Source organism: Ursus maritimus, unplaced genomic scaffold, assembly GCF_017311325.1.
Source record: "Ursus maritimus isolate PB19 unplaced genomic scaffold, ASM1731132v1 scaffold_32, whole genome shotgun sequence".
Lineage (NCBI taxonomy): Eukaryota > Metazoa > Chordata > Mammalia > Carnivora > Ursidae > Ursus > Ursus maritimus.
The window spans coordinates 29,608,188-29,635,200 of record NW_024425786.1 but is presented as its reverse complement, the minus strand read 5'-3'; the positions used below and the strand labels follow the sequence as shown (position 1 = coordinate 29,635,200).

The window sequence follows — 27,013 nt, the reverse complement described above, 5'->3', positions numbered from 1 at the left end:
TCTTCAGGCCCTCGCTCCAGGGGCTCTGATCCCATTGGTGCATGAGCCCAGAGTTAGTATTTTTTTTACAATCTTCTCAGGGAATTCGGATGTGTAGCCAAGGTTAGGAACCACTGCCATAGTAATCCTATGCAAACCAGGCATCGTCACCTGGCCTCCCCAGATGATTCTAATGTAGGTGGTCTAGGAGAGGTGACTCCCCTCGGTTTGCCCAGGACTGTCCTGATTTTAAAACCCCAAGTCCCACATCCCAGGAAATCCCTAGTCCTCTGCAAACTTACACAGTTGGTCACTATCGACGGACCACTATTCAAGAAACATTGTAGATGAGGCAGCGAAAGCCCTTTGGAAGAATAACTACAAATATCTAATGAAAGCAGTGTTTCTGCCTCCTTACTCAGGGGACTGACAGTAGTATCGTAATGCTGCCCAGCTGAGTCAACTCCTCGAATGAAGGCGGCGATGGCGCAGGGTCAGTGTTTCCCTTCAGCCCTGTACGCTGGTAGACTTGTTAACCTACTTAAACAGGGTGTCCAGCTCTGGGACTTCTTCCAGACTGTGTTCCTTAGTGTACACGAGGCAGCTTTGAAAGCCTGACCACAATCAGCAAGGGTGCTGTGTGGAGGATGGTATGAGATACAGGATGAAGTGCTTGTGTCTCTACGCCGGTGAGTATTGTTATTACTATTACACATGTTGTAATCAGGTACGAAGTTCTATGTCGGGGGGAATCAGTGTGGATCGTGGAGAGCCCATCTAGCTTCAGAAAAATGGGTTTGTGTCTCAGCTTTGGTGTGACTAGCCAGGTATATGATCACGGGTGCCTCTTGTTTAATTGTTCATCCGTAAAATGCAAGTAGGGGTGACGTCATCGTTACAGGGCAGCCGGGAGGAGGCATTGAAATAGTATAAGTGAAAGTGGCTGGAGACTGGGAAGGGGGGTGTTGTGATTGTTGTTGAGTGGGAGAGACAGAAATTATTCTGCTGAAAGGCTTTGCTCAGGAGCAAGGCCCTGGCTTCCCCACCCCGAACCACAGCCCCAGTTGTGCGGGATCCGAAGGCAGCAGCTTTGAACGTGGCGTGGGCACGCACGGACCTCGGGAGGACATGTCTCTACCTTAGCTGCCTTCGCGGGGAGTGCAAGTTTGCTTTGCGTTAGAAGTAAGAAAAACTTTTGGAGAAGGGGGTTTGTGGAGACATTTATTTTTTCATCGTTCGCTTATTTGTTCCAAGTGTATCCGCAGAGATGCAGCAAAAAGAAAACAACCACAGCCACAAACCCGTAATATTGAAAAGCTGGTTCTTAATTTCTGTAGCTAAAAAAGCACTCTTTCAGGCTATAACCACAGAGATTGCTGCAGGCCTCTGGAACAGGGGATAATGATGGCTTGCAGTGTGATGAAGGAGGCTGTTAATCTCTGTGGCCCAGAAGCCCAATCCATGGCCTCTCCAATTACCCAGGTTGCCTAGCAACACCACCAAAAGCCTCCCCACCAGGCCCGGCTGGGCAAAAATCGGGTACACCCAGCACAGCCTGCCGCCCAGCCTCCTGGGCTCCCAGGCCACATCAAGGCTGGACTCAGCCTTGGCAGGGGCCCGCCTGGTACCAATGAATGGGTGGGGCCAGCTGTTTAAAGAAACAATTCAGATATTTACAACCTACTCATGTGAATGCAACTAGGGAAGCAGCACAAACTGATGATCAAAAGTCTCTTCTGCCAAAGAGGAGTTGGCCTGAGGTGGGTGGCCTCGCCTGTGCTCTCCTGGGTGAGGTGAAGAAGGGAAGGTGAGCCTGACGTAGACATTTGGGTTCTCAGAGAGGCAAATGCTTTTCCTTTCCTGGGTGCCCGTGTCCATCTCGACTCCCTGCGGCTTCAGTGGGAATGCTGGGGATTCCCGACCCCAGACTCTGGGCCGATGACCTGCCACTTCCACGGCCCCCATTTGGAAACTCCCGGGCTCTAGTCTGGGTCTGTTTGGGGAGCAGGAGGAAGAAGAGGGGGATTAGGGTAGAGGGAAGAATGGGATGAAAATAATCAAAATACAGATGTATACCTCTTTAACCCCTGGTGCATAGAAATCTCAGGGCAGAGGAACACGCAAGGTCTGTGGACTCAGACACCTTGGGCTCCTCTCCCAGCTCTTCCCTCACCAGCTGTGCTACCCGGATCAAGTTCCTTCGGAAGCCTGAGTTTCCTTACCTATACAGTGGGGATATTACTATCTTATTTTATTTTTTTATTTTCATTTTTTGTTATTATCCTGTTTTATAAGGTTGTTGTGAAAATTAATGAAGAGAATGCTCTTCAAGTGCTTAGCATAGAATCTGGCATGTAGTTAGTGCTCACTGTTTTTGTTTTTTAAAGATTTATTTATTTATTTGAGAGAGAGAGCACGAGAGAAAGAGAGAAGGAGCAGGAGGAGGGGCAGAGGGAGAAGCAGACTCCCCCTGAGCAGGGAGCCTGACTTGGGGCTCCATCCCAGGACCCTGGGATTATGACCTGAGCCAAAAGCAGCCGCTTAACTGACTGAGCCACCCAGGCGCCCCTAGTAAGTGCTCACTATTACGGCCACTCTTATTCTTTCATTTGCTTCTTACAATAATTCTGTATGATACGGAGGGGAGGAAGGGGGTCTATTTTATAGCCAAGGAAACTGAGGCACAGTAAAATTAAGGGGTGTGCTGGGAGCAGAACTTGAGTCTTCACAGTGTCTAGCACAAAGACAGGTGACAAACCTTTTTGTAGCCATGACAGAATAGTGGCTTTGCCGGTCTCCTCTGATGGCGCAGTGATGGCAGAATGATAATGGGGTGGGGGGGATTGGGGTGGTGGAAGGCACTTTTCAACACAAAGTGATATAAGACTCTTGGTTAATGTTGTCTGGATAGAATTCCCTTTCCCTTTTCCTTCCAGTATTCTTTTAAATAAACTTTTTATATTTTGGAGTAATTTTAGATTTACAGAAAAGTTGCAGAGTTTGTTTACCCTTTACACAGATGCTAGTATTTTCCGAACACCTCCTGTGTGCCAGGAACTTTCTGGGCACAAGAAATACGGCAATAAAACTGTCTCTGCTTTCCTCTGGAAGATCACAGAGTTTGTGAGAGGAGTGGACCCTGGAGGCCTTAGTTTGTGGTTCTCAAAGGTGTTCCTGCCTCCGTGTCGCTTGTCAGAGATCTGCTGAATCGATTAAATTAGTTTTTTCAGGAGTGGGGCCCAGGAGGCTGTATAAAAACAAATGTTGAAAAAGAAACTCTTGAGGGGATTCTAAGGCAGAACTAGTTTGGGGAACGACTGGTCTGGTGCAGACTCTTCATTTCACTGTGCAGGTGAGAGAGTCATGGCTCAGCGCATGGAAGGGACTGGCTTCAGCTCACACAGCCAGGAAGTGGCAGAGGTCTAGACCAGAAAGCAGGTCTCCTGGTTCTGCGCTCTCCTTACACTGTGTCTCCCTGCTGCAGAGCAAGAATTGAGTTTAACTTGCAAAAAGAAGACCCCAGGTAGAGTTGAGAAGAGTTTCTTGGGTACTGAGGTGTTATTACTTAGGTTTTTGGCTACAGGGCACAGAAACTGATTCTGGCTAATTACTCCAGTAAATGAATTTGATTGAACGCACATTGGGTAAGGAAAGAAAAACTATTTCTCAACTCCTGCTCACACTTCTGACACCAAATATGTGGGTTTTTCACACCAAGCAATTCTGACACTAACTACCCCACTGGTTAAGGGCTCAGTACCCTGTGACTGCTCCCCACCCCAGATGCCAGTTGCGAATCCGGGCTTCTGATCAACTGGCTATAAGTTGGGGTTTCTGTGACCCCCTTCTTGGGCTTAGTAATTTGCTAGAACAGCTCTCAGAACTTACGAGAGGGCTGTACTTATTATTACTGGTTTTTTATATAAAGTATACAACTCAAGAACAGCCAAATGGGAGCGATGCATGGGGCAGCGTGGATGGGAAAGGATACAGAGCTTCCACGCCCTCTCTGAGTGTTTCATTCTCCCAGCGCCTCTCTGTGTTTACCAAGCTGGAAGCTCTCTGAATCTTCTGTGTAGAGTTTTCATGGAAGTTCCATAACATAGGCGGGATTGGTGATTGACCATTGCTGATACACCTCAATCTCTAGCCCTTCTTCCCTTCCCAGAGGTGGGGCTGAAAGTTCCAACCCTCTAATCCCATCGTTATTTCCTTGGGCAACCAGCCCCCATCCTCCAAGTCACTTCCTGAGCTGAAGCTCAGGTCTGGTTAAAAAGGGCTTATTATAAATAACAGAAGATGCCCCTCCCACCCCTGTCACTCTGGAAATTCCAAGGGTTTTAGGAGCTCTGTGCCAGGAACTGGGGAGGAAGAGCAAAAATATCTTAGTATATCACAGTATCCCAGGGAGGTTACAAAATCACTGGAAGGCTGCAGAAACAAGGTTTGGAAAATACGCTGAGACAAAAGGAAACCAGGCGTCTAGAACTACGCCGAAATCACATCGCAGGGCCAGGTCGGTGAAGATGGCCCCGTTGCTGGGGCTGCACTGTGTGCTCATTGCGGCAGCCTGCATGGAAGATTCGGTGGGCCTTGGGTGCCGGATGCCACTCTGACCTGAGCGGCATGGACACTGGACGTGCTGCTTGCAGTGCACCGCTGTGAAGAACGTGGCCAGTCTTCAAGCTCCAGCCTCAAAAATCCTAAGCAAGTGTGGCTGATCGGTGACGCCCAAGTCACGACCGGAACCTTAGCTGCCTAGGGACCTGGAACCGAGAGGACTGGGGATTTTTACCTTCCGTACCGGGAAGTGGTCCTTGCTGCCTGCCAGGATTCATGAGATGAAGAATTCCCCCAGAACCCTGACAAATGGCCATTATATAAGTGTTAATCAAGAGAAGACTCTGGGAGCCCTTGACATTGGCAGCTTCAACGCTTACAGTTTTGCATGTCATTAGCTGCTCCCAGAGGCCCGTTGTAGATGGATGTGAACCGAAGGACTTCGCTGGAGCCGTCATTGACCAGGGAGTGAGCAGGCCTGCCCTGCCACTTTGACGTCTCCCGTGATTTCTCTTCTCCACGAGTTCTGGCCTCTAGGTAATCTGCATGCAGTGACTAAAATCTTTGTTTCTTGTTTGAGGAGTAGAAAAGACTCGTAAAAATAAATCACTTGATAGTGCCAGAAATAGAAATGAGAAGAAAGTGAAGAAGCTTGAGAAAGTGACTTTTAAAAAAATTTGTGTGTGTGTGTGACCACAAACAGAAGTTTTGGATAAACTTGGCATGGAACGTCAAGTTCAGCGGTGCCTAGGATCTTTGACACCAAGCGATCTATCTGTGTGTCACACAGATACAAGGAAAAGTGCTTTGGGAAGTTGTTTTCATGAGTGCTTCAGCTCATTAAAGTGCAGAAACTGGTCTTCGAGAGAGAGGTTAAGCTTTACTTAAAGATGAAGGGGCACAATTAACTCACTGAGGTTCTGTTTTCTTTTCTTCTTTGGGACCTTGGGTGCAAAATGTTAAACATGGTTAATTAATACTCCTCACATGACAGACTTTATAAATAACCTTACACCTGCATTTATGGAATCATTTAGGGTCTGAAATGCAATCTCTTAAAATTTTCTGGCTGTAATTTGTAACATAATTTTGGGAGACACTATGTGGTATATTAAGGCTCCTAAAAGGTCTTTGGAAAAATCCCTTGCCATTGTCAAGGATCTCCGGTGTAACTCTCCTAATGGAAATCTCTTTTTCTTCATTTCTTTTTTCTTTTCTTTTCTTTTCTTTTTTAAGCAGAAGAGTGTTTTGGGTAAATGAGCACGGCCCTGCCCTTTCTACTCCTGGGCCGAAACAATGGCTTCATGATTCATACTATGAGCAGTGCTTATCCCAGATAAAGTCAGGATGTAGGGAAGTTCTTTCCACTTTTCCTCTTAAGAATACTTACTGGGGTGCCTGGCCGGCTCAGTTGGTAGAGCATGTGACTCTTGATCTCAGGGTTGTGCATTTGAGCCCCATGCTGGGTGTGGAGCCTACTTAAAAAAAAAAAAGGGAAGGTCTTTGGCTTTTGGTGCACAGGGGAACATCTTCATTTTTTTTTTTTTTCATTTTTAACTCGAAGGCCGTGAGTCTTTTCTACTCCTCCAAAATTCTGTTGATCAGTCTACCCTCATTGTTCCCTATAAGTAGGATGAGAATTTATTACAGCAGTGCCACCCAGTTTTGGTCTGTGTGTGTGTGTGTGTGTGTGTGTGTTTCTGTGTGTGTGTGTGTGTGTGAGAGAGAGAGAGAGACAGAGACAGAGACAGAGACAGAGAGACAGAGAGATTGTTTTCAACAAAGAGTTGACAGACACCTGCTAAAGATAGAAGGTAGGAGGTAAGGCATAACATCAAGCCAACATTAAAGAAAGTTCTAGAAACTTGGATGATCTTTGCTTAGTGAGTAAGAAGGCACAGTCAGTGAGTGCAGTAAATAATTCCACTCCATACATAACACCGTGATGAGAGTGACCAAGTGAATAATGTGACAGCTGCGATGCTTTTATATCTCTGTTCGGCTGTGATGTGTTGTAATCATTGCTGAGATGTTTTGAGACTCTTGCTTTATTTAATTGGGCCTTCAAAAGTTCTGGTCATCTAAAGTATGCTTCCAGAGACTCTGTCCCACCTCTGACCTGTAGAGCCTATGGAGTACCTAGACCACACCCATGCAAGGGCAAAATAATGGTATAACCTGAGATTAGCCCAAGGAGGAAAACCTTGGACCCAGGAGCAGATTTCAGCACAGCATAAGGAAGAAGCACCTAAGAGTGAAAACTGTCAGAAAACGCAACCACCCTATTGAAGTACGTTCCTGTTCTTTGTAATCTGTCACTACTATAAGCAGTTCTGCACCGAACATCTTTGAAATAGAGCTTTGTGCACTTGCTCAAATACATTTGCAGGATAGATTTCTAGGAGTCGGGTGATTCTGTTGAAAGGTATATGCTTTTCGCATTTTCTGGGTACTGCCCGATTGCCTTCCAAAACTGTACCATTTCCCACAGCCTCATGAGTATGGATAATCCTTTTCTTTCTTTCTCTTTTTTTTGGATAATCTTTTTCATTGTTTGATCCGGAATGTTTCCAAGGTGGTGAACTGGGCTCAGGAATTCAGGTGTGGGAGCAGAAGAGAAACGGGAGTGGGAGGGACAGGGAATGCCAGAGTCGGGGAGCACACCCGTGAGCATCGAGCAGCAGATGTTGGAGCATTGCTTAATCAAGGAGGGGCCCCCGTCTCCAAGGAACAGGGCCCACAGACAGGGCTCGAAGTCAGAGTGTGACCGTCATTGAGAAGAGAGGTAAAACCCACACGGTACGGTTGCTACCAACATGTTCATCTGTTGCCAGAGCCTGAAATAGCTAGAACTACACGTCAGATCTCTTTGCTGTGCGCGCCGTGGAAGAAAGCAGACCCCCAGTGAGTGTTGGAGAAGCCGAATGGGTCAGATACCTTTGCAGCGTGGGAAATACGTTTCTCTAAACTACCCAAAATGCTGGGCTTGACTTTGTAAAATTTCTAGAAAACTTGAAATCTAGAGAAAAGAGAAAAATTTGAGGAAATGCAATCCTTCGTATATTTTTTAGCTCCTTTTTAGCTATAAAATTGTATTAACAATGTAGAATTTTATTTCCTCGTAAAGTAATTGTATATGGTATTTGAATTCACAGTAGAGCTTATTAATACAATGTTGATCATCCCTAACTGAACTTATTTTTATTTATTTACTTAAAGATTTTAGTTTATTTTTTTAAAAAGTAATCTCTACACCCAACACGGGGCTCAAACTTACAGTTGCATGCTCTGCTGACTGAGCTAACCAGGTGCCCTTGAACTTACTATTTTTTAAAGATTTTATTTATTTATTTATTTATTTTAGAGAGAGGAAAAGTACGGGGGTGGGGGCAGGGAAAAGGACAAGAAGTTTCCGCACTGAGTGCAGAGCTTGACATGGGGCTCGATCCCACAACGCTGAGATCATGACCTGAGCCGAAACCAAGAGTTGTGTGCTCAACCTACTGAGCCACCAGGGGCCCCTGAACTTATTTTTATTTATTTATTTATTTATTTATTTATAAAATATTTTATTTATCTGACAGAGAGAGAGCACAAGCAGGGGGAGCGGGAGAGGCAGAAGCAGACTCCCCACTGAGCAGGGAGCCCGATGCGGGGCTCCCTCGCAGGACCCTGGGATCATGACCTGTGCCGAAGGCAGACGCTAACTGACTGAGTCCCCCAGGCACCTCCTGAACTTATTTTTAAAATGCTTTAATATTTGCTGTTAAAAGCTACAGATCTTAAAGCCACATTGTGTTTTGCCAATTATGACAAGTCAATCTAGAAATAATCGACAACATTCAGGGAATATTAGTGAAATAGTTAGGTCTACGGACCTAGTGTCTGACCCTGGAAGGTTGGTTGAGTGGGAGGATGGAAAATCTAGAGGAGGGAGCTTTCTTCTCAGAAAAGTTGCTGGGGAAAAGTGACAGAAAAGGGGAATTCTTTTCTTCCCTAAATTTACTGGATATAATCTATTGTAACGTGGAAATTGCCTAATGAAATATTTTTAAGAATAAATTCAATAGGAGTGATTCCCAGTAGCTTGCAGTGTGAAAATAGGCCCTATACTCAGCCTCATCCATCCATCCATCCATCCATCCATCCATCCATCCAACCACACGCCCACTCATCCATCCATAGCTAATAATAACAATTACGGAGTGTTTACTATGTGCCAGATACTATTCTAAGTGCTTTACATGCATTACCTCCAACAATCTTTCCGACAATGCTACAAGGTAAGTTCTGTCATTGTCCCCACCTTATTTTTATTTTCATTTTTTAAAATTATCCCCAGTTTAAAATGGAATCTGAGAGTTTCCCAATAAGTTAAATATAGAATTACTCTATAGCTCAGCAATTCCACTCCTAAGTATATACCCCAAATACCCCAAATAACTGAAGACAGATATTCAAACAATACACAGGGATGTTCACAGCAGCACTTTTCACAGTAGCCAAAGACGGAAACAATGTAAATGTCCTTCAGCAGATGAATGTATAAACAATGTGTTTATATATCTATACAATGCGGTATTATTCAGCCATAAAAAGGAATGAAATACTGGGGTGCCTGGCTGGCTCAGTCTGTGGAGCATGTGACTCCTTTTTTTTTTTTTCAAGATTTTATTAAATTCCAGTTAGTTAACATACAGCATAATACTAGTTTCTGGTGTAGAACTCAGTGATTCGTCACTTACGTACAATACCCAGTGGTCATCCCAACAGGTGCACTCCTTAATCCCCATCACCTCTTTCACCCATTGCCCCCACCCCTTCCTGCGACTGTTGATCTCAGGGTCGTGAGTTCAAGCCCCACATTTGGGTGCGGCACCTACTTAAAAAAAACAAAACAAAAACGGAAAGAAGTACTGAAACAGGCCACAACCCAGATGAACCTGGAAGACTTACTACTACTGAGAGAAGCCAGACTCAAAAGGCCCCATACTGTATGATTCCAATTTCATGAACTATGCAGAGTAAGTAAATCCCTAGAGACAGAAAGCAGATTAGTGGCTGCCCTGGGCTGGAGGGAAGTGGCCATAGAGAGATTGCTTAATGGGTATGGGGTTTTTGTCTGGGGCGATGAAAAAGTTCCTGAACGAGACAGTGGTGATGGTTACATCATGTTGTAAGTGTACTTAATGCTCCTGAATTGTACACTTTAAAATGGTTAAAGCGATAAATTTTATGTTATGGGTATTTTAGCACAATTTAAAAAACTGTAATTTGCGGCTCAGAGAATTTAAGCGACTTACCTACGTTTACAGTTGACATGTGGTAGAGCTGTATTCTAATGCCAGTGATCTGGCTCCATGGATCGCATTTTTTAAAAAAAATTACAGTGAAAAACTTTATTTGGGGTCATTTAGGACATTTAGATACATTAACCTAAGCTGAAAATATCAGTATTATGTCATTGGTGAAGCACGTTTTGGTGACACAAACACTAGATCTGATCGCCACAATGACTTTGAAAGTTTCTCATTATTTTGTGTGTGCGTGAAATAGACATACTTAAAATTTACCATTTTAACCATTTTTAAGTGCACATACAGTTCCGTGGCATTAACTACGTTACATTGTCGTGACACTCTCGCTGCATCCATCTCCTGAACTTTTTTGTCTTCCCAAACTGAATCTCTGCACTCATTAAACATGTAACTCCCCATCCCCCCCCTTCCTCCACCCCCTGGCAACCACTATTCTACTGTTTGCGGTACCAGGCCCAGGCCCATTGCCTGGGGCTGCAAAGGAAAAGAAGACGAGGCCATTTCCCCCAGTCTGTCCAGTGTCAAAGCCTGGGTTCCTGTCCTCTAGCGACCTTGCTACTCGCTCCTCTTCACCGAGTTAGAGGAGTCCGGTGGCAGGACAAGGGTGTGGTTGAGGCGTGCAGAGGGGATGCCTGTGGCTGGGGAGCAGGAGAAGGAAGAGAGTGGAGATGAAAGATGGAGGAAGAGATTCCAACGGGAAAGTCTGTTAGGAAGGTGGAAGATGAGGAGAATTGGGAACCTAGCATTGCCTTCTTTTTACTTCAGATAATTCTGAGGAGTACGTGCGATTTTGTAGTGGGGTCATGCTTTGAAATGCCAAGCGTGCTCTGCCGACGTGGTTGGGACTCGCATCGCTCTGGAAGCGGATTGGTTTGAAGGGCCTAACGCAGGAGATCAGTTTCAATGGGGCACACCCAGCTGGTTAGGGTATAGATGCCTGCCAGGGCGCCGGGGTGGCGCAGGGAAGCAGCTGCCGTCCGCTCCGTCATGATCCTGGGGCCCTGGCATCGAGCCCGCGTTGGGCTGCTTGCGCAGCGGGGAGCCCGCTTCTCCCTCTCGCGCTCCCCCTGCTGTGGTCCCTCTCTCGCCGTCTATCAAATAAATAAATAAAATCTTAAAAAAAAAAAAAAAAGACACTGGGCCACAAAGGGGAGGGGAGAAATAGTACAGTAGTTGAGATTTTAAAGTTTTTTTTTTTATTATTTGACAGAGATGGACAGCCAGCGAGAGAGGGAACACAAGCAGGGGAGTGGGAGAGGAAGCAGCAGGCTCCCAGCCGAGGAGCCTGATGTGGGGCTCGATCCCACAATGCCGGCTGCGGGGCTCGATCCCACAATGCCGGGATCACGCCCTGAGCCGAAGGCAGACGCTTAACGACTGAGCCACCCAGGCGCCCCAGTAGTTGAGATTTTAGAATCAGGTACAGATTTCATAGATGTGGCTTTATTAGTTTTTTTTTAATTAAAATACATACTTTAAAACAATCAAATAGGGGTGCCTGGCTGGCTCAGTTGGTAGAGTGTGTCACTCTTGATCTCCGGGTTGTAAGTTCCAGATCCACATCAGATGTAGAGATTACTGAAAAATGAAATAAAAGGAAGACAACACATACGAACAGAGGTGGATTTTCTCTGAAGCTAGTAAAGCTTTAACTTCAGGTCTCTCGCTTGCATGGGCTCCTTCAAAGGCTGTGTATCCACTTTTGCAATTTTTATATTTTGTAATTTTAATTTTATATTATTTTTTCCAAAGAAAACCCCCCCAAATTGTTTACACTTCAGGCTCCACAAAATCTGGATCCATCCCTGCATGCAGGGCAAAGATCCAGTGAAATTCCACCACGCAGATATGATCATGGTTCCTTCTCCAGATTTCTTCCGGTACGTGTGTCAGTACATTACTTTTTACAAAAACTGGATTGGACTGTATGTACTATGGTGCAACATTATCTTTATTATGTTTTTCCCTTCATTTTTGAGGCCCCCCCCCCTTTGACCACAGAAACATTCGAATGATTTAAGTAGTTTAACCAGGAGTAAAAAAAATAACAGAACCTTGGGGCGCCTGGGTGGCTCAGTTGGTTAAGCGACTGCTTTCGGCTTAGGTCATGATCCTGGAGTCGTGGGATCGAGTCCCAGATAAGGCTCCCTGCTCAGCGGGGAGTCTGATTCTCCCTCGACCCTCTCTCATGCTCTCTCTCACACTTTCTCTCTCTCTCTCTCTCTCAAAAAAAAAAAAAAATCTTAAAAAAAAAAAAACAGAACCAGACCAACAGGAAAAGGATAGAACATGGCACAGGGCATGGCACGGGGAAAGGAAATAGTATATGGATCTGTCCTCACTGTTACAGCCTTGGTGTCTTATGCACCTGCTTGGTGTCCTCTATCATAGTGTAATGACAATTATGTGTATGATTTTTATTGACCTCTGTCTCTTCCATTACACTTTGTAAACACTCTGGGGTAGATGGTGGCCTGATACGTAGTAGGTGTTCCATAGATATTTACTGAATAAATGCTTCGATAAGTGAATGTTGAGGATTGAGTTCAAGGGAATACTGGATATGGAAATTCGTAGGAACTCAGCCAAGAGCTTCAGATGTCAGAGAGTTGTTGGGAAGAGGTGTTTCAGCAAGGTATTGACTTTGTGCTTGGAGAACCAGTAAGGAAGTTTCTGGTTCCTTACCCTAACCCTAACACCCCAAGTATGCTACAGAATGGGCAGTGCGGTATTTTAGAAAGGACCCTGGTAATTTAGAGAACGTGTGGGTTTGAATCTTCCTGGGGAGGGGGGCAGAGTGGGCAGCTCAGTTTTTTATCTATAATTGGGACTACAAATCCCTTCCTTCTCGGGTTATTGTGGAAGTCCAATGAGTCAATAGATGTGGAAGCCCCCAGTGTGGTTCCTGATACACAATAGATGTTCAGTAAATTGTTTTTGATTCTGAATCAGAAATCAGAGACCTATGTTTGGCCCTTGAGTTGAAGCAAGATAAAACTAAGAAGGGAAAGGAGACCGTTTACTTTAGCTGGACCAGGCTGGGTGCAGTTATGCAGAGTGCATGGTTTAAGCTCTGAGACGCGTCACCTTACAACAGAGCTCTCTCTTCACTGATGGTTGACTTGACAGTCAGTGGCAGAGGGGAGGGGAGGGGTATACCAGGCAGAGTTTCTTCTTCCAAGGCTCTAGTCCGTCCTTTAGGCAGTGGACATAGATGAAGCCAGAAGTGACCCCTGAAAGTCCTCTCCCTCATTTGGGGAGACCCTAGTGCTTTGTCACAATTGAACACAGATGATAGGGTGTGGATATTATGAGTATTTGGACACCAGATCTTCAATTGCCTTCTATTAATATACAGGAAAGGCCTTGGAAACCAGTGGTTATACCAGAGAGCCCAGGACTCTAGGGTTATCCATGTTTCCTTGACATTCATGGCCCTTTCAGGTGGCGGGAGGATTCAGGACAATGGCTGCTGGTCACGATTTGGAGATGGAGGATATGAATCTGAATATGGATAGAGACATGAAAGGAGAGCTGGAAGAAGAGAAGGAAATGAGAGAGGACAGGGGAGGTAAAGATACCTTCAAGAATAAAAAGGTCCACAGGGTTGTCTCAAAATGGATGCTTCCTGAAAAGGTCCGAAGAACATACTTGGAGAGAGCTAACTGCCTCCCACCCCCCGTGTTCATCATCTCCATCAGCCTTGCCGAGGTGAGTATGTTGGGTGCTGGGCACTAGACCGAGTACCACTGGGAGTTGCAAAAAGACTGGAGGGAGCATGGCGGGGGGCTTTGATCACATCCAGAGAAGAGACTGGAGAACACATAGGAAGACGGCTTGGCGGTGGCAAGTCCAGCACACACGGAACTCAACCTCACCCTCTCCGGAGCCCCCTTCAGTCTTTCCTATGATCGCAGTCACTATCAGCCAAGGGTTGAGTTTTATTTTTCAAGCAAGTCCCCTGCCCAGCAGTGACCACAATGGCTTTCAGTGGCTTTGTTTCATTTTAGTTGCTGGGGCTTTAGAAACCAAATGATCTTGGGGTCACAAATTGGTTTGATCTCATGAACGAACTTAGATTGATTGGTAAGGTCTTTTTGTGGAGCCAACATGGAAGACTAACCAGAACAGCTATGGGCTGCCTCCAGGTTTCAGGAGGGGAAAAATGGGATCCCCTGCTGATGTCTATTGTGGGCAGCCTGTGGTGTGTTTTCAGAATCTGATCTCATCAGCCCTTTTATTTTCCAGAAAAAGAGTAGAAGGCCCAGGGAGGTGGAATGACTTGCCCAAGGTTACATTTAGTGACTGGACCAGGACTGGGCTTCTCCTAAGCCTCATCGCACCTGCCATGATGTCTCATAAAAGAATTGGCAGGGGCTGGATATGTATGGGGTGTGACTTCAGGGACATTAGGAAGTCTCTCATGTAATCCTCTTAATTCCCAGATGGGTCAATTTCCTTATCAAAGACCATATTAGGGTTCTTTAGAAAAACGGAACCCGTAGGGTGTGTACATGCACAAATACACACATTCTCTCTTGTATCTATCATCTATCTATCATCTATCTATCATCTATCTATCTATCTATCTATCTATCTATCTATCTATCTATCATCTATCTATCATCTATCTATCTATCTATCATCTATCTATCATCTATCTATCTATCTATCTATCATCTATCTATCATCTATCTATCATCTATCTATCATCTATCTATCATCTATCTATCATCTATCTATCTATCATCTATCCATCTATCTATCATCTATCTATCATCTATCTATCATCTATCTATCATCTATCTATCATCTATCTATCATCTATCTATCATCTATCTATCATCTATCTATCATCTATCTATCATCTATCTATCATCTATCTATCATCTATCTATCATCTATCTATCATCTATCTATCATCTATCTATCATCTATCTATCATCTATCTATCATCTATCTATCATCTATCTATCATCTATCTATCATCTATCTATCATCTATCTATCATCTATCTATCATCTATCTATCATCTATCTATCATCTATCTATCATCTATCTATCATCTATCTATCATCTATCTATCATCTATCTATCATCTATCTATCATCTATCTATCATCTATCTATCATCTATCTATCATCTATCTATCATCTATCTATCATCTATCTATCATCTATCTATCATCTATCTATCATCTATCTATCATCTATCTATCATCTATCTATCATCTATCTATCATCTATCTATCATCTATCTATCATCTATCTATCATCTATCTATCATCTATCTATCATCTATCTATCATCTATCTATCATCTATCTATCATCTATCTATCATCTATCTATCATCTATCTATCATCTATCTATCATCTATCTATCATCTATCTATCATCTATCTATCTATCATCTATCTATCTATCATCTATCTATCTATCATCTATCTATCTATCATCTATCTATCTATCATCTATCTATCTATCTATCTATCTATCTATCTATCTATCTATCTATCCATCCATCCATCCATCATCTATCTATATTTATCTATCCATCCATCCATCCATCCACCTATCTACACATGTATATTGAGAGAGAGATTGATTCATTTTAAGGAATTGGCTCATGCTATTATGGAAGCTTGGCAAGTTCAAAATCTAGGGTGGGCCAGCAGACTGGAGACCTAGGGGTAAGAATTGCAGTTGGAGTTCAGAGACAGTCTTCTGGCAGAATTCCCTTTCCCTCAGAGAAGGTCAGTCTGTTCTTTTAAGGCTTTCAACTGTTATGATGTGACCCCATGTTATGGAGGGTAATCTGCTTTACTCAAAGTCGGTTGATTTAAATGTTGATCTCATCTAAAAAATATCTTCACAGAAACATCCAGAATGATGTTTGATCAAATATCTGGGTATCATGGTCTAGCCAAGTTGACACAGAACATTAACCAGCATAGGGACCTAGCCTCTCGTGGCTCCGATAAAGAAAAGGCTAACGTATCAACATTTCTGGCACACTCTATCATGTTATCCTTCCAGCCCGTAGGTTGGCGGGCCTACCCACGGTCCACTCGGGTGCGTGAGGGCTTGGTGAGTGTGGGAATCGGGGAATAATAGGATAAGGTCACATGATACTAAACATGACTGCTGTCGTCCGTGCTGTGGGGAGGGCAGTTTTCTATACAAGGGTTGTGGAGCCGGTGTTGAGATATCTGTCTCTCAAAGAAAGATCAGTTTTTCAAATAAAATTTTTGACATAAGCTTTTTATTTTGGATTAATTTGAGCTTTATAGAAAAGTTGCCAAGATAGTACAGAGAGTTTCTGTATACATCTCACTTAATTTCTCCCATTATTAATACCTTACGTTTCCATAGTACACTTGTCAAAATGAAGAAACTGACATGGGTATAGTATTATTAACTAAACTCCAGGCTTCATTTGGAGCTTTTAATATGTGTCTTTACCAGCTTTTCCATTAATGTCTTCTCTCTCTCTGTCCCTTCTGTACCCTCCAGCCCCGAGGATCACATTGCATTTTGCTCCGTGCCCCCCCCCCCAGCATCCTCTAATCTGTAACCGTTTCTTAGTCTGTCTTTGTCATGACTTTGATGGCCTTGAGGGGTATGGGCCAGGTTTCTGTAGACGATCCCCCAATCTGGGCTTGTCTGATGTTTTCCTCATGGTTAGATTGGAGTTACGGGGGAGGAACACACAGAGGCGAAGTGCCTTTCTCAACACGTCACATCGGGGAGTACGGGTCATCCACATGACATCCCGGGCGACATGAGCCTTCATCACTTGGTTAAGGTCGTGTTCACCGGGCTTCTGTGCTGTAGAGTTATCGTTCCCTCTCCCTCTTCTCTTCCTTGGAAGCCAGCAGCGACTTAATTCCATATTAACTTGTAAGTGAAAGACGAAATGGTGGGAGTGGGAAGATGAGGGTGTTTAAGGGGGTCGGGGGGTCCCGAAAGAGTCTTCGTTATGTTTGGTCTAGGGCTGCTCCTCATCACTGGAGGAAGTGGGATATGACCACAGGTACGTGGTCAGATACATGGCAAGGACGTTTAAGTCCCGTCATCTTCCGAGCACATGCTACAGCAGGGCCCGCTTCGGAGCTGATCCTTTGAAAGCAAGGCAGTAGTGCTGGTGGGCTTTAGTAGGGCCCCCCTCTGCAGACGGTGGCTAACATTCCTGTGTGCCCTCCCTGGCAGCTGGCAGTGTTTATATACTATGCTGTGTGGAAGCCTCAGAAACAGTGGATCACCCTGGACACAGGCATCCTGGAGAGCCCCTTTATCTACAGTCCCGAGAAGAGGGAGCAAGCCTGGAGGTTTGTCTCCTATATGCTGGTCCATGCTGGGTAAGGAATGATATTAAGTCGCTGATGTCGGAGGTGACCGCGAGCACTCGTAACCCCCAACATTTGGTCGGTGCTTTCTTATTGATAAGGCACGTCCATGTCCCGAATCTTGTTTGATCCTCAGCAACCCTAGGAGGCAGGTATCACTCCTGCCATTCTGTGTTTGAGGCTTTGGGGATGTGGTTACTCTCGCTCCATGTCACGTGGCTAAGTTGAAGAGCTGGAACCTCAGCCCCTTCGTGCTAACTTCCGGTCCGGCGTCCTTTATATTGTGTTATGACTGCCTGATACTGGTATTTATATAGGGATTTCAATGAGAAGAGACCCAATCATTACTAAACCACACTTCTGTTCCCCTAGTTGTTTGGTGTTCCTTTCACGATATGAATCATGAGTCCCTCCCTCCCTACCCCCGCCACACGCTTAAAAAGAATTAATTCGTGAGCACTTTGTTGAGTGTATAATACTGTTGTCCATCCGGAATAATACGAGCAATGGGCAATGCAGTGCCCGCCTTTCAGTTATAGCTCCTTATATGCTAATAGTCTTCTACGAATTTGCTCAGAACCCAGGATTCGCTATGCCCACTGCAGGCAGTGAGCAGCTTGCTGCTGGTCCCCCTCTCCAGTGGACTCCTGGGGGTTCAGATGAGGCCAGCTTCGTCTGTGTGACCTACCCAGCCCTGGACCTTGAAGGATGACTCTGGCCACTGGCTAAATAGGCATCTGCGGCAGGGCACAGGGCTCAGAGGCTTGACAAATAAGGACAAAATTGCTCGTTGCCCAGTTTCTATGGATACTTTCAGTTTGGTTTTTCATTTAACATGTTCTGAACAAATGTGGTTCCTGCACTCAAGGACTTTAGAATTACAAGGGCGAACAGCCAGTTAAATAGTAATGCGAGGCCATGCAGTAGTGACTTAACTTCTTTGTGCCTCAGTTTCCACATCTGTAAAAGGAGGTACTAGTACCTACCTCATAAGGTTGCTGTGATTAAATGAGACAGTGGTTATAATGTAATTTTTGCAGTGCCTGACACATAGTAAGGCCCTCAGAAGGAATTCTCAAGGCTGTGTGGGACAGCTCACACGTGCGGTTGTAGAAGTTCTGAAGGCTTTTGCCCGAAAGTAACCAAAAAACCTAACGGGGGCCTAAACAAGTGGAGGTTAATTCTTTATCATATAAGCAGCCCCGACGTATGCGGTTAGCTCATCAGTTTCATGAAGCCGAGACTCTTGGTTCTGTGCTGGTATCTCGGCTTTTCCCTTGACCTTTCTCTCATGGTTGCAAGTTGGCAGCTGTAGCTGGGTATTAAAAGCAGGAAGGGGAAGGGTAGGACCAGGTACTGGGGACATCCATCCCTTTTGTCAGGAAAGAAGCTCTCTTACTAGTTTCTCATTGGTGCTGCTCTGACCTGCATTTCATTGGCCAGAACCACGGCCATGGCTACCCCTAGCTAGGAGAGGCTGGCGGAGTCAACCGTGAGCTCTTGGGGCCTCACTAGAGGAGGCAGGCAGGTGGTAAGGAGATGAATGTGGGATTAGTTACTGCAATACAGACAGAAAGACAGAAAGCTCAGAATGGTGATGGTTTTCCAGATGACATGGATTCAAGCTGGACCTGGAAGGGCAGATACAATTTGGATGAAAAAAGTTAGTACTTCTATTCCGGTATATGACAGGATCTCGTCCTTATGCCATTTCTACTCTTGAGTTAGCAGAAAGAATGCTGAGGGTGATTCTTTGGGGTTTTTGGTGCTACTGGTCACTTCGTTCTCAAGCTGTTCCCAAAGGACAGAATGGGATGGCTTCCACTGACTTGGCTCAAATTCACAAAGTGCACATATTTCCAAATACTCTTTATGTCCGACGTCTCTGTAAGACTAGCGTAACTGCCCTTGCTGGACTATTTTGTGAATTACATGTTACTTCTTGTGTGTCTTTGAAGATGACTTGGGCAGTGATAGTGGTGGCTGCGTGTGCATGTGGCCATGAAGGTAAGTAATCTGTTTTGTAGGCTCTGCCCACAGAACCTCTGCTGGGTATTTGTTAAGTAAATTATAATGCAAAACACAATCCTTAAGGCTAGTATGAAAGCTGCTACACATTGTGAAATATCCGACACCTATTTCGTTTTTTAACTTTTTGGTTTAACCTGAAATCTCTTAAAAAAAAAAAAAAGCCTTGGGGCACCTGGGTGGCTCAGTCGTTAAGCGTCTGCCTTCGGCCCAGGGCGTGGTCCCAGAGTCCTGGGATTGAGCCCCGCATCGGGCTCCCTGCCCTGCTGGGAGCCTGCTGCTTCCTCTCCCACTCCCCCTGCTTGTGTTCCCTCTCTTGCTGGCTGTCTCTATCTCTGTCAGATGGATAAATAAAATCTTAAAAAAAAAAAAAAAGCCTTGTGCTATATAGCAAGTAAATTAAGGATGACTGTACTGTGGGAATGTGCCAAAATACATTCAGAGAATCTGCAGAGACACCTGTGGGGTTTGACAGGTAAAAGAGCATGAGCTTTATTTAAAAATATTTTTACCTCTTTAAAAACTGGAATAAAAAATCACCTACATGCAAATAACTTCTGTACCAAACGGTAGTACATGGGAGATACTAACTTTAGCTAGTGTTACTGGATGAATTTTCTTTTTCATTTTGGCAAACTGCTTTTTCAACCTTTTTTTTTAAGATTTTAATTATTTATTTGACAAAGATAGATAGCGCGCAAGAGAGAGCACAAGCAGGGGGAGCAGCAGAGGGAGAGAAGCAGTCTCCCTGCTTAGCCGGGAGCCCGATGCAGGGCTCGATCCCAGGACCCTAGGATCACAACCCCAGCCGAAGGCTGACGCTTCACCAACTGAGCCACCCAGGCACCCCTCAACTTTTTAATGTAGAACCAGGGATGGGGCTTCTCTTGCCATCTCTGTTTTATTAAAGAATATCCTAAGATCGCAAGAGCAGTTGTTTAAAACCCTATTGAAATTTGGGGTGCCCGGCTGGCTTAGATGGTAGCACGGGCGACTCTGGATCTCGGGGTCGAGAGTTCCAGCCCCATGTTGGGTGTGGAGCCTACTTTAAAAAAACAAAACAAAACTACTGAAACTTAAACTCGATATGCGTGAATTAGGATTTTCTCAATACTGTGCAACCGAAACAAAATCAGATGCAGGGCTGAGATAAAATGGCAGTTGTCATCTATGCCTAATTTCAGGTTTCTGTTCCTTAAGCCCTCCTCATCCCTCTGTTTGATGTCAGTCACTGTTCTAAAAGAGAACTTATAAAATAAGTGTATACGCCCAAAATGTCCTTTTATCTGTTTTACATATTGAGGCTCCCTGTTGAGATTTTATTTAAAAAAAAAAAAGTCACCTAAAAAATTAGAAAATAGAATTTGAACTGGTAACAATACACCAATGCTTGTTCATGTGCCAGAGAAGGAACTGTGTGGGTTCGTCATGATGTTTGACTACTGTGTTTGTCTCCGCAGAGTGCAGCACATCGTGGGGAATCTCATTATGCAGCTCGCTTTGGGTATTCCCCTGGAAATGGTCCACAAAGGGCTCCGAGTAGGGCTGGTGTACCTGGCGGGAGTGATTGCAGGTTAGTGTCCTAGGGTAACACACAATCAGTGCCTCCACACTCTTAGGCAATGCACAAAGCAAGAGTAATAAACATTTATTTTTATTTTTTTAAAGATTTTATTTATTCATTTGAGAGACAGAGAGACAGCCAGTGAGAGAGGGAACACAAGCAGGGGGAGTGGGAGAGGAAGAAGCAGGCTCGATCCCAGAACGCTGGGATCACGCCCTGAGCTGAAGGCAGACGCTTAACGACTGAGCCACCCAGGCGCCCCAAGAGTAATAAACATTTAAATCAAGGTTTAGTGCGCTCCTAATATGTGCTAGGGAACCTGATAAGCATTAGAAATAAGTTAATGAGGGGCAGCTGGCTGGCTCCATCAGAAAAGCATGCGACTCTTGATCTCGGGGTCATGAGTTCAAGCCCCACGTAGGGTGTAGAGATTACTTAAATAAATAAAGCTTTAAAAAAGAAAGAAAGAAAGAAGTTAGAGGGGTGCCTGGCTGGCTCAGTCAGAACAACATGCTACTCTTGATATTAGGATGGTGAGTTTGAGCCCCACATTGGCTGTAGAGATTACTGAAAAAAACCAGAACAAACAAAAAACATTAAAAAAATAGAGTTAAAATATTTGAGATAAGATCAGCAGATAGAGATAGGTCATTGTGCCTGTCCTCAGGTATCTCGAGTCAGACTGGGTTTTGCCCAACTGGAAGCTGTGTGTACTTGGTATCCGGGTGGAGACTTAACAGCCAGATCATGAAGGCCCAGTGTGTCAGACTAGTGTTCTTAGGAAGTCATATGAGCAAATCTGCATTTAAGAGAGACAGCTTGAAGAGAATGTAGAGAAGAGCTAGAGGGGCCCAAAGGCTCAGTAGGGACTACACAGTGATTTCCGAAATTGGGTGTGCCTTAAGACGATCCACTTTGGTCTGAGCAGAAAATACTAGAATACCCATCCATCCATTTATTTATTTACTGGAAATTAAACTTTTTTATATTGCAGTTGTAAGAAATCAGTGCCTGGGGGGTCCCACGTATCCTTTAACCAGTTACCCTCCATGGTAACAGCTTGCAAAATTCGAGTACAGTAGCCCCACCAGGATATCCACCTTGATACTATTAAGGTGCAAAACAAGGATACCTCACGTTGTATTTTTACAGCCATACGCTCTTCTTTCGCACCCCTACACCCTCCTTCGCCCCGACAACCACTAATCTGTTCTCTGTTTCTGTAATTCTCACTTCAAGCATGTTGTATAAATGGAATGACAGGATATTGCCTCTGGGATTGGCTGTCTTCACGCAGCGTGACTCTCTGGAGACCCGTGTAGGTTGTTGCATGCATCAAGACTTCATTCCTTTTTATCGGAGTTCTGTCCCGTGGTATGGGTGGACCACCGTTTGTTTAACCCTTCACTCACTGGAGACTGTCTGGGTTGTTTCCAGTTTGGGGCTATTACAAATAAAGCTGTTATAAACCTTTGTGTACAGGTTTTTGTGAACAGAAGTACAGAGTTTTATGAACAGAAGTTTTCATTTCTCTGGGATAAATGCCCCAGAACACAGTTCTTAGGTTGTATGGTAGTGCCTACTGAATTTTTTAAGAACCAGCCAACATGTTTTCCAGAACGGCTGTTCCATTTTACATTCCCCCCAATAGTGTAGAAGTAATTCTGTGTCCCACATCCTCACCAGCATTCGTGTTGTCGCCGTTTCTCATTTCAGTTGTGCTCAGAAGCGTGCGGTGATCTCTCGCCGAGGCCTGAATTTGCTTTACTCAAATGCCTAATGATGCTGAACTCCTTTTACTGTGTATAACCTCGTTCGTGAGACGCCTGCTCATGTCTCTTGCCCGCTTCCTCATTAGATTTCTTTCCTTTTTTTTTTCTAACTAGATTTTTTTTAAACCATTGCGTTCTGAAAGTTCTTACATATCCTAGATCCCAGTCCTTTATTGACCATGTCGTTGACAGATACAGTTTTCTCGATGTGCGGTTGTCTTTGCACTGTTTTAAGGAGTCTTTCATGGAGCAAAAGTTTTTAATTTTGATGAAGTCTGATTTACCAATTTTTCCTTTATGCATTGTGCTCTTGGTGATGTCTAAGAACTCTTGACTGAGCCCGAGGTCCTGAAGATTGTCTCTTACGTTATCTGTCAAAGTTACAGTTTTATGCTTTACAGGGAATGTGTGATCTGTTTTGAGTCGGCTCATTTTTGTGTAAGGTGTGAGCTTTAGACTGAGGTTCTTTTGGGTTTTTTTTCAATAGCCAGTGACTTTGCAACAATCTATTAAAAATTCTGTTTCCTTCATTGAAATTTTTTGCACCTTTGAAAAAGTCAGTTGGCTGTGTTTGGAGAGCGCTCTTCCCGGGTTCTGTTTGTCCCACGGACCGCTGTGTTACCCTGCGCCAGTACCATGTCACCAGTACCACTGCAGCTATGCAGTTACGTCTTGAAATCAGTTAGAGAGATTCCTCTCATCTTTTGCTCATTTTAAAGTCTGTGCATTTTTCTTTTACAAGAAGATGAGTGTCTGATTTGCTGACTTTTCTCCCCCTGTGGTAACAAAAGGCTTTCCGTAGGATGCTACCGAACAGACGTTGTTGAAAAAGCAAATGCAAAGTATGTTCCTTTGACGACATAATAGCATTTTTCATACAAGCAGAAAGAACGTAACTGCTTTTCCAAAAATACTTACGCTCTGAAAGGGCATTTTAAAAGCTAATAATTGGAAATCGTTCTCTCATTGTGTGATTTTGCTGCTGGGAATGATGCAACAAGTCTTAGAAATTCACACAATGCGGGGAAACAATTTCCTCATTGGTTTTATAATTTCTCAGTTAAGAGTTTTAGTGGGTTTTAAACATATCTCATAACACTTTATGATTAGTTTGCAAGAACAAATGACTGATGCTAGGAAAGGTGGGGATTAATAGTTAAATTTCAACACACTTTTTTTTTTTCATAATTGGAGTAAGCAGAGTCAATGATGTAATTCTCCCATTGGAAACTACATGTCATTTTTAAACTTTACATTTTGGCTATGACAGTGAGTAAGAGAACATTTCTATAGAAAATACCTGAATTTAGAGGTATATATTTGTACTTTAGGGTTATGATATTTAATGAGGATTTTCAAACAAATAATGAAGCTTATTTTATAAATCTGCTCATTGAAAGATTTTTTTAAATTAAAGACTATTTTTTTAGAGCAGTTTTAGCTTCACAGAAAAATGGAGAGGAAGGCACAGAGAGTCCCCATAACCCCCTGCCCCCACAACATGCACAGCCCCCCCCCTTTATCGACATCCCCCAACAGATGGGCATTTGTTACAACGGATGGATGAATCCTCCACTGGCACATCATAATCCCCCAAAGTCCATAAAGAAGTTCACGCTCGGCACAGTACATTCGATGGTTTGGGACAAATGTGTAATGACATGTATCCATCATTACAGCATCATACGGAGTATTTCCACTGTCCTAAAAATCCTCTGTGTTCTACCTGTTCATCCCCACACCCACTCCCTGGCAACCCCTGATCCTTTCACTGCCTCCGTAGTTTTGCCTTCTCCAGAATGTCATATGGTGGGAATCATACAGCATACCGCCTTGTCAGATTGGCTGCTTTCACTTAGTAACATGCATTTAAATTTCTCCCTTGTCTTTTCTTTTCTTTTGTAAGATTTTATTTATTTATTTGACAGAGATAGCCAGAGGGCACAAGTGGAGGGAATGGCAGAGGGAGAGAAAGAAGCAGGCTCCCCCCCGAGCAAGGAACTTGACTAGGGCTCGATCTCAGGTCCCCGGGATCATGACCTGAGCCGAAGGCAGATGCCCAACCATCTGAGCCATCGAGGTGCCCCTCTTCCTTGTCTTTTCATGGTTGATAACATCTTTTTGTACCAGGGGCGCCTGAGTGGCTCAGTCAGTTAAGCCTCTGACTCTTGATTTCCGCTCAGGTTATGATCTCAGGGTTGTGAGATCGAGTCCCATATTAGGCTCCATGCTCAGCGGGGACTCTGCTTGAGGCTTCTCCGTCTCCCTCTGCCCTTCTCCCCGCTCGCACACACTCTCTCTAAAATAAATCTTAAAAAACCCCCACATTTTTTGGTACCATTAATAAAGTAAAAATGTTTTAAAAATATTGTATAATCAATGTTTCATCCTTTAAAAATTCTATTTCTAGGGACGCCTGGGTGGCTCAGTTGGTTAAGCGTCTGCCTTCGGCTCAGGTCATGATCCCAGGGTCCTGGGATCCGGCTCCACATTGGGCTATCTGCCCAACAAGAGAGCCTGCTTCTCCCTCTCCCTCTGCTGCTCCCCCTGCTGTGCTCTCTCTGTCAAATAAATAAATAAAATCTTAAAAAAATCTATTTTTATATTAAAAAACATATTAGTATAGGAAAGAAAACCAAGAAAATGTACCTGCCATCAAAAAAACCACATTAGTACAGTAGAACTTATATATGTAACCTACAATAAGTTAATACACCTATATTGCAGTGTGGCTGGTTGTATCCGTTTCCTAGGGCTCCTATAACGAACAACAGACTGCGTTGTTTAAACGAGAGAACTGTACCATCTCACAGTTAGGGTGGAAGTCTGAAATCAAGGTGTCAATGGGGCCATGCTCCCTCCTCTGATCCTGTGTGGGAGAATCCTTCCTCGCTTCTCCCTAGCTGCTGCTGGTGGTGGCCGTCAGTCCTTGGCGTTCCCTGGCTTGCAGCTGCAGCCCTTCGAGCTCTGCCTCCATCGTCACATAGAGTTCTCCCTTCACATTCCCTGTTTCCTCTAAGGAGGACACAGTCATATAGGTTGAGGGGCCCACTATACTCCGGTATGACCTCATCTTAATCATATCTGCAACAATCCCCTTCCCACATAATATCACATTCTAGGTGCTGGGGTTAGAACGTCAACACATCTTTTTTGGGGGACACAATCCGACCTTTTGCAGGGCTCAACATTTTTTAACTGATGAAACTGTTACTAGCCTCCTAGAGCAGTGGGGCCGGAGAGCAGGAAGCCTTTAGGAGATAGACTTGGCAATGCTCAGTGACATAGCTCCCCAGTCTGCTTCCCTCCTACTTTTGCGGAACCTGTTTTCCAACCTTCTACTTCGGGTCCTGCACGCACCTGTTTTTCCTGCCCTTGGAAGCCTCCGCACTGGTGAGGTCCTTCCTGGCTCTGGCATCTGCACGGTTTCCCCGCAGCTTGATTTCGACCTGTGGAATCAGCCCTGCCCCAGTTTCGGAGAGAGAGAGGAGAGAGCGTGATGAATCTGTCCCACCCTCTGCCTATTTTTGCAGGAGCTTCCTGGCAGGTGTGTGTCTTTGCTATTCTGGTCTTCACACTGCTGCCCGGGTCACCTTCCTCAAGCACAGATTAGATCCTTCGTAAAACACAGAGCCCAGAAGAAAGCCAAAACATTCAAGATTGCTCATTACCCTCCACTACGTGGCCCCATTGCCTTTCTTTTCTTTCCTTATCTTGGAAGCATAATCCTTACTAATGTTCAAAAAAGAAGTTAGACAAAAACAGGTTAAGGGGAACTCGATGTAAAATGTTTTATTAACTTTTCTGACATATGACTGACATACCCAAATCTGTACATATTTAATGTGCATGACTTGAGGAGTTTGGAGATACATACACACCTATGAGATCCTCACTGCAGTCTATTTCATAAACATACCCACCACCTCTAAAGTCTCCTCTTGCCCGCTGTCTTTCTTGCTTTGCTTTTTTTCTAGATTCCTCGATATGTCAGATAACTTTAGTTTCCCCATCCTTGCTCCTGGCAAAGCGTGGTCCGTGGATTAGCCTCATTGGTATCACCCGGGAGCTCGCTAGAAATGCAGAGTATTGGGCCCCACACCAGACCCACTACCCAGATCTGCTGTGAACAAATCCAGAGTGATCTGTATGCATGTTAAAGACAGAAGTGCTGGTCTGTCTGCAATCCCACCCAGCGTTCCCCAGTCGGACTGATGACCACGGTCGCCTGGAGGGCTTGTCACAGCTACAGCCTCCAGATCCCACCCTGACGTACTGAGTCAGATCCTGGAGGATGCGGCCCCGGCATCTGTTATTGTTTTGTTTTGCGTTCTGTTTGGTGAGGGATAACTGACATATGATAAGCTGCACATATTCAAAGTGTATGTGATAATTTTGATGCGCGTATACAATCATGAAACTGTCACCACAATCAAGATAATTAAT

At 44.4% G+C, this 27,013-nt stretch overlaps 1 protein-coding gene across 1 annotated transcript in view; it reads left to right on the top strand.

Moving 5' to 3' along the window:
• Positions 1-1,173: 1,173 nt before the first annotated feature.
• Positions 1,174-27,013, top strand: part of RHBDL2 (rhomboid like 2) — a 40,162-nt gene continuing 14,322 nt past the window's right edge. Inside the window, 4 exon segments of the mRNA XM_040619303.1 lie at positions 1,174-1,786; positions 13,216-13,568; positions 17,067-17,215; positions 20,692-20,804. Of these exon segments, the coding sequence (XP_040475237.1) occupies positions 1,672-1,786; positions 13,216-13,568; positions 17,067-17,215; positions 20,692-20,804 (730 nt within the window). The 5' untranslated portion in view covers positions 1,174-1,671.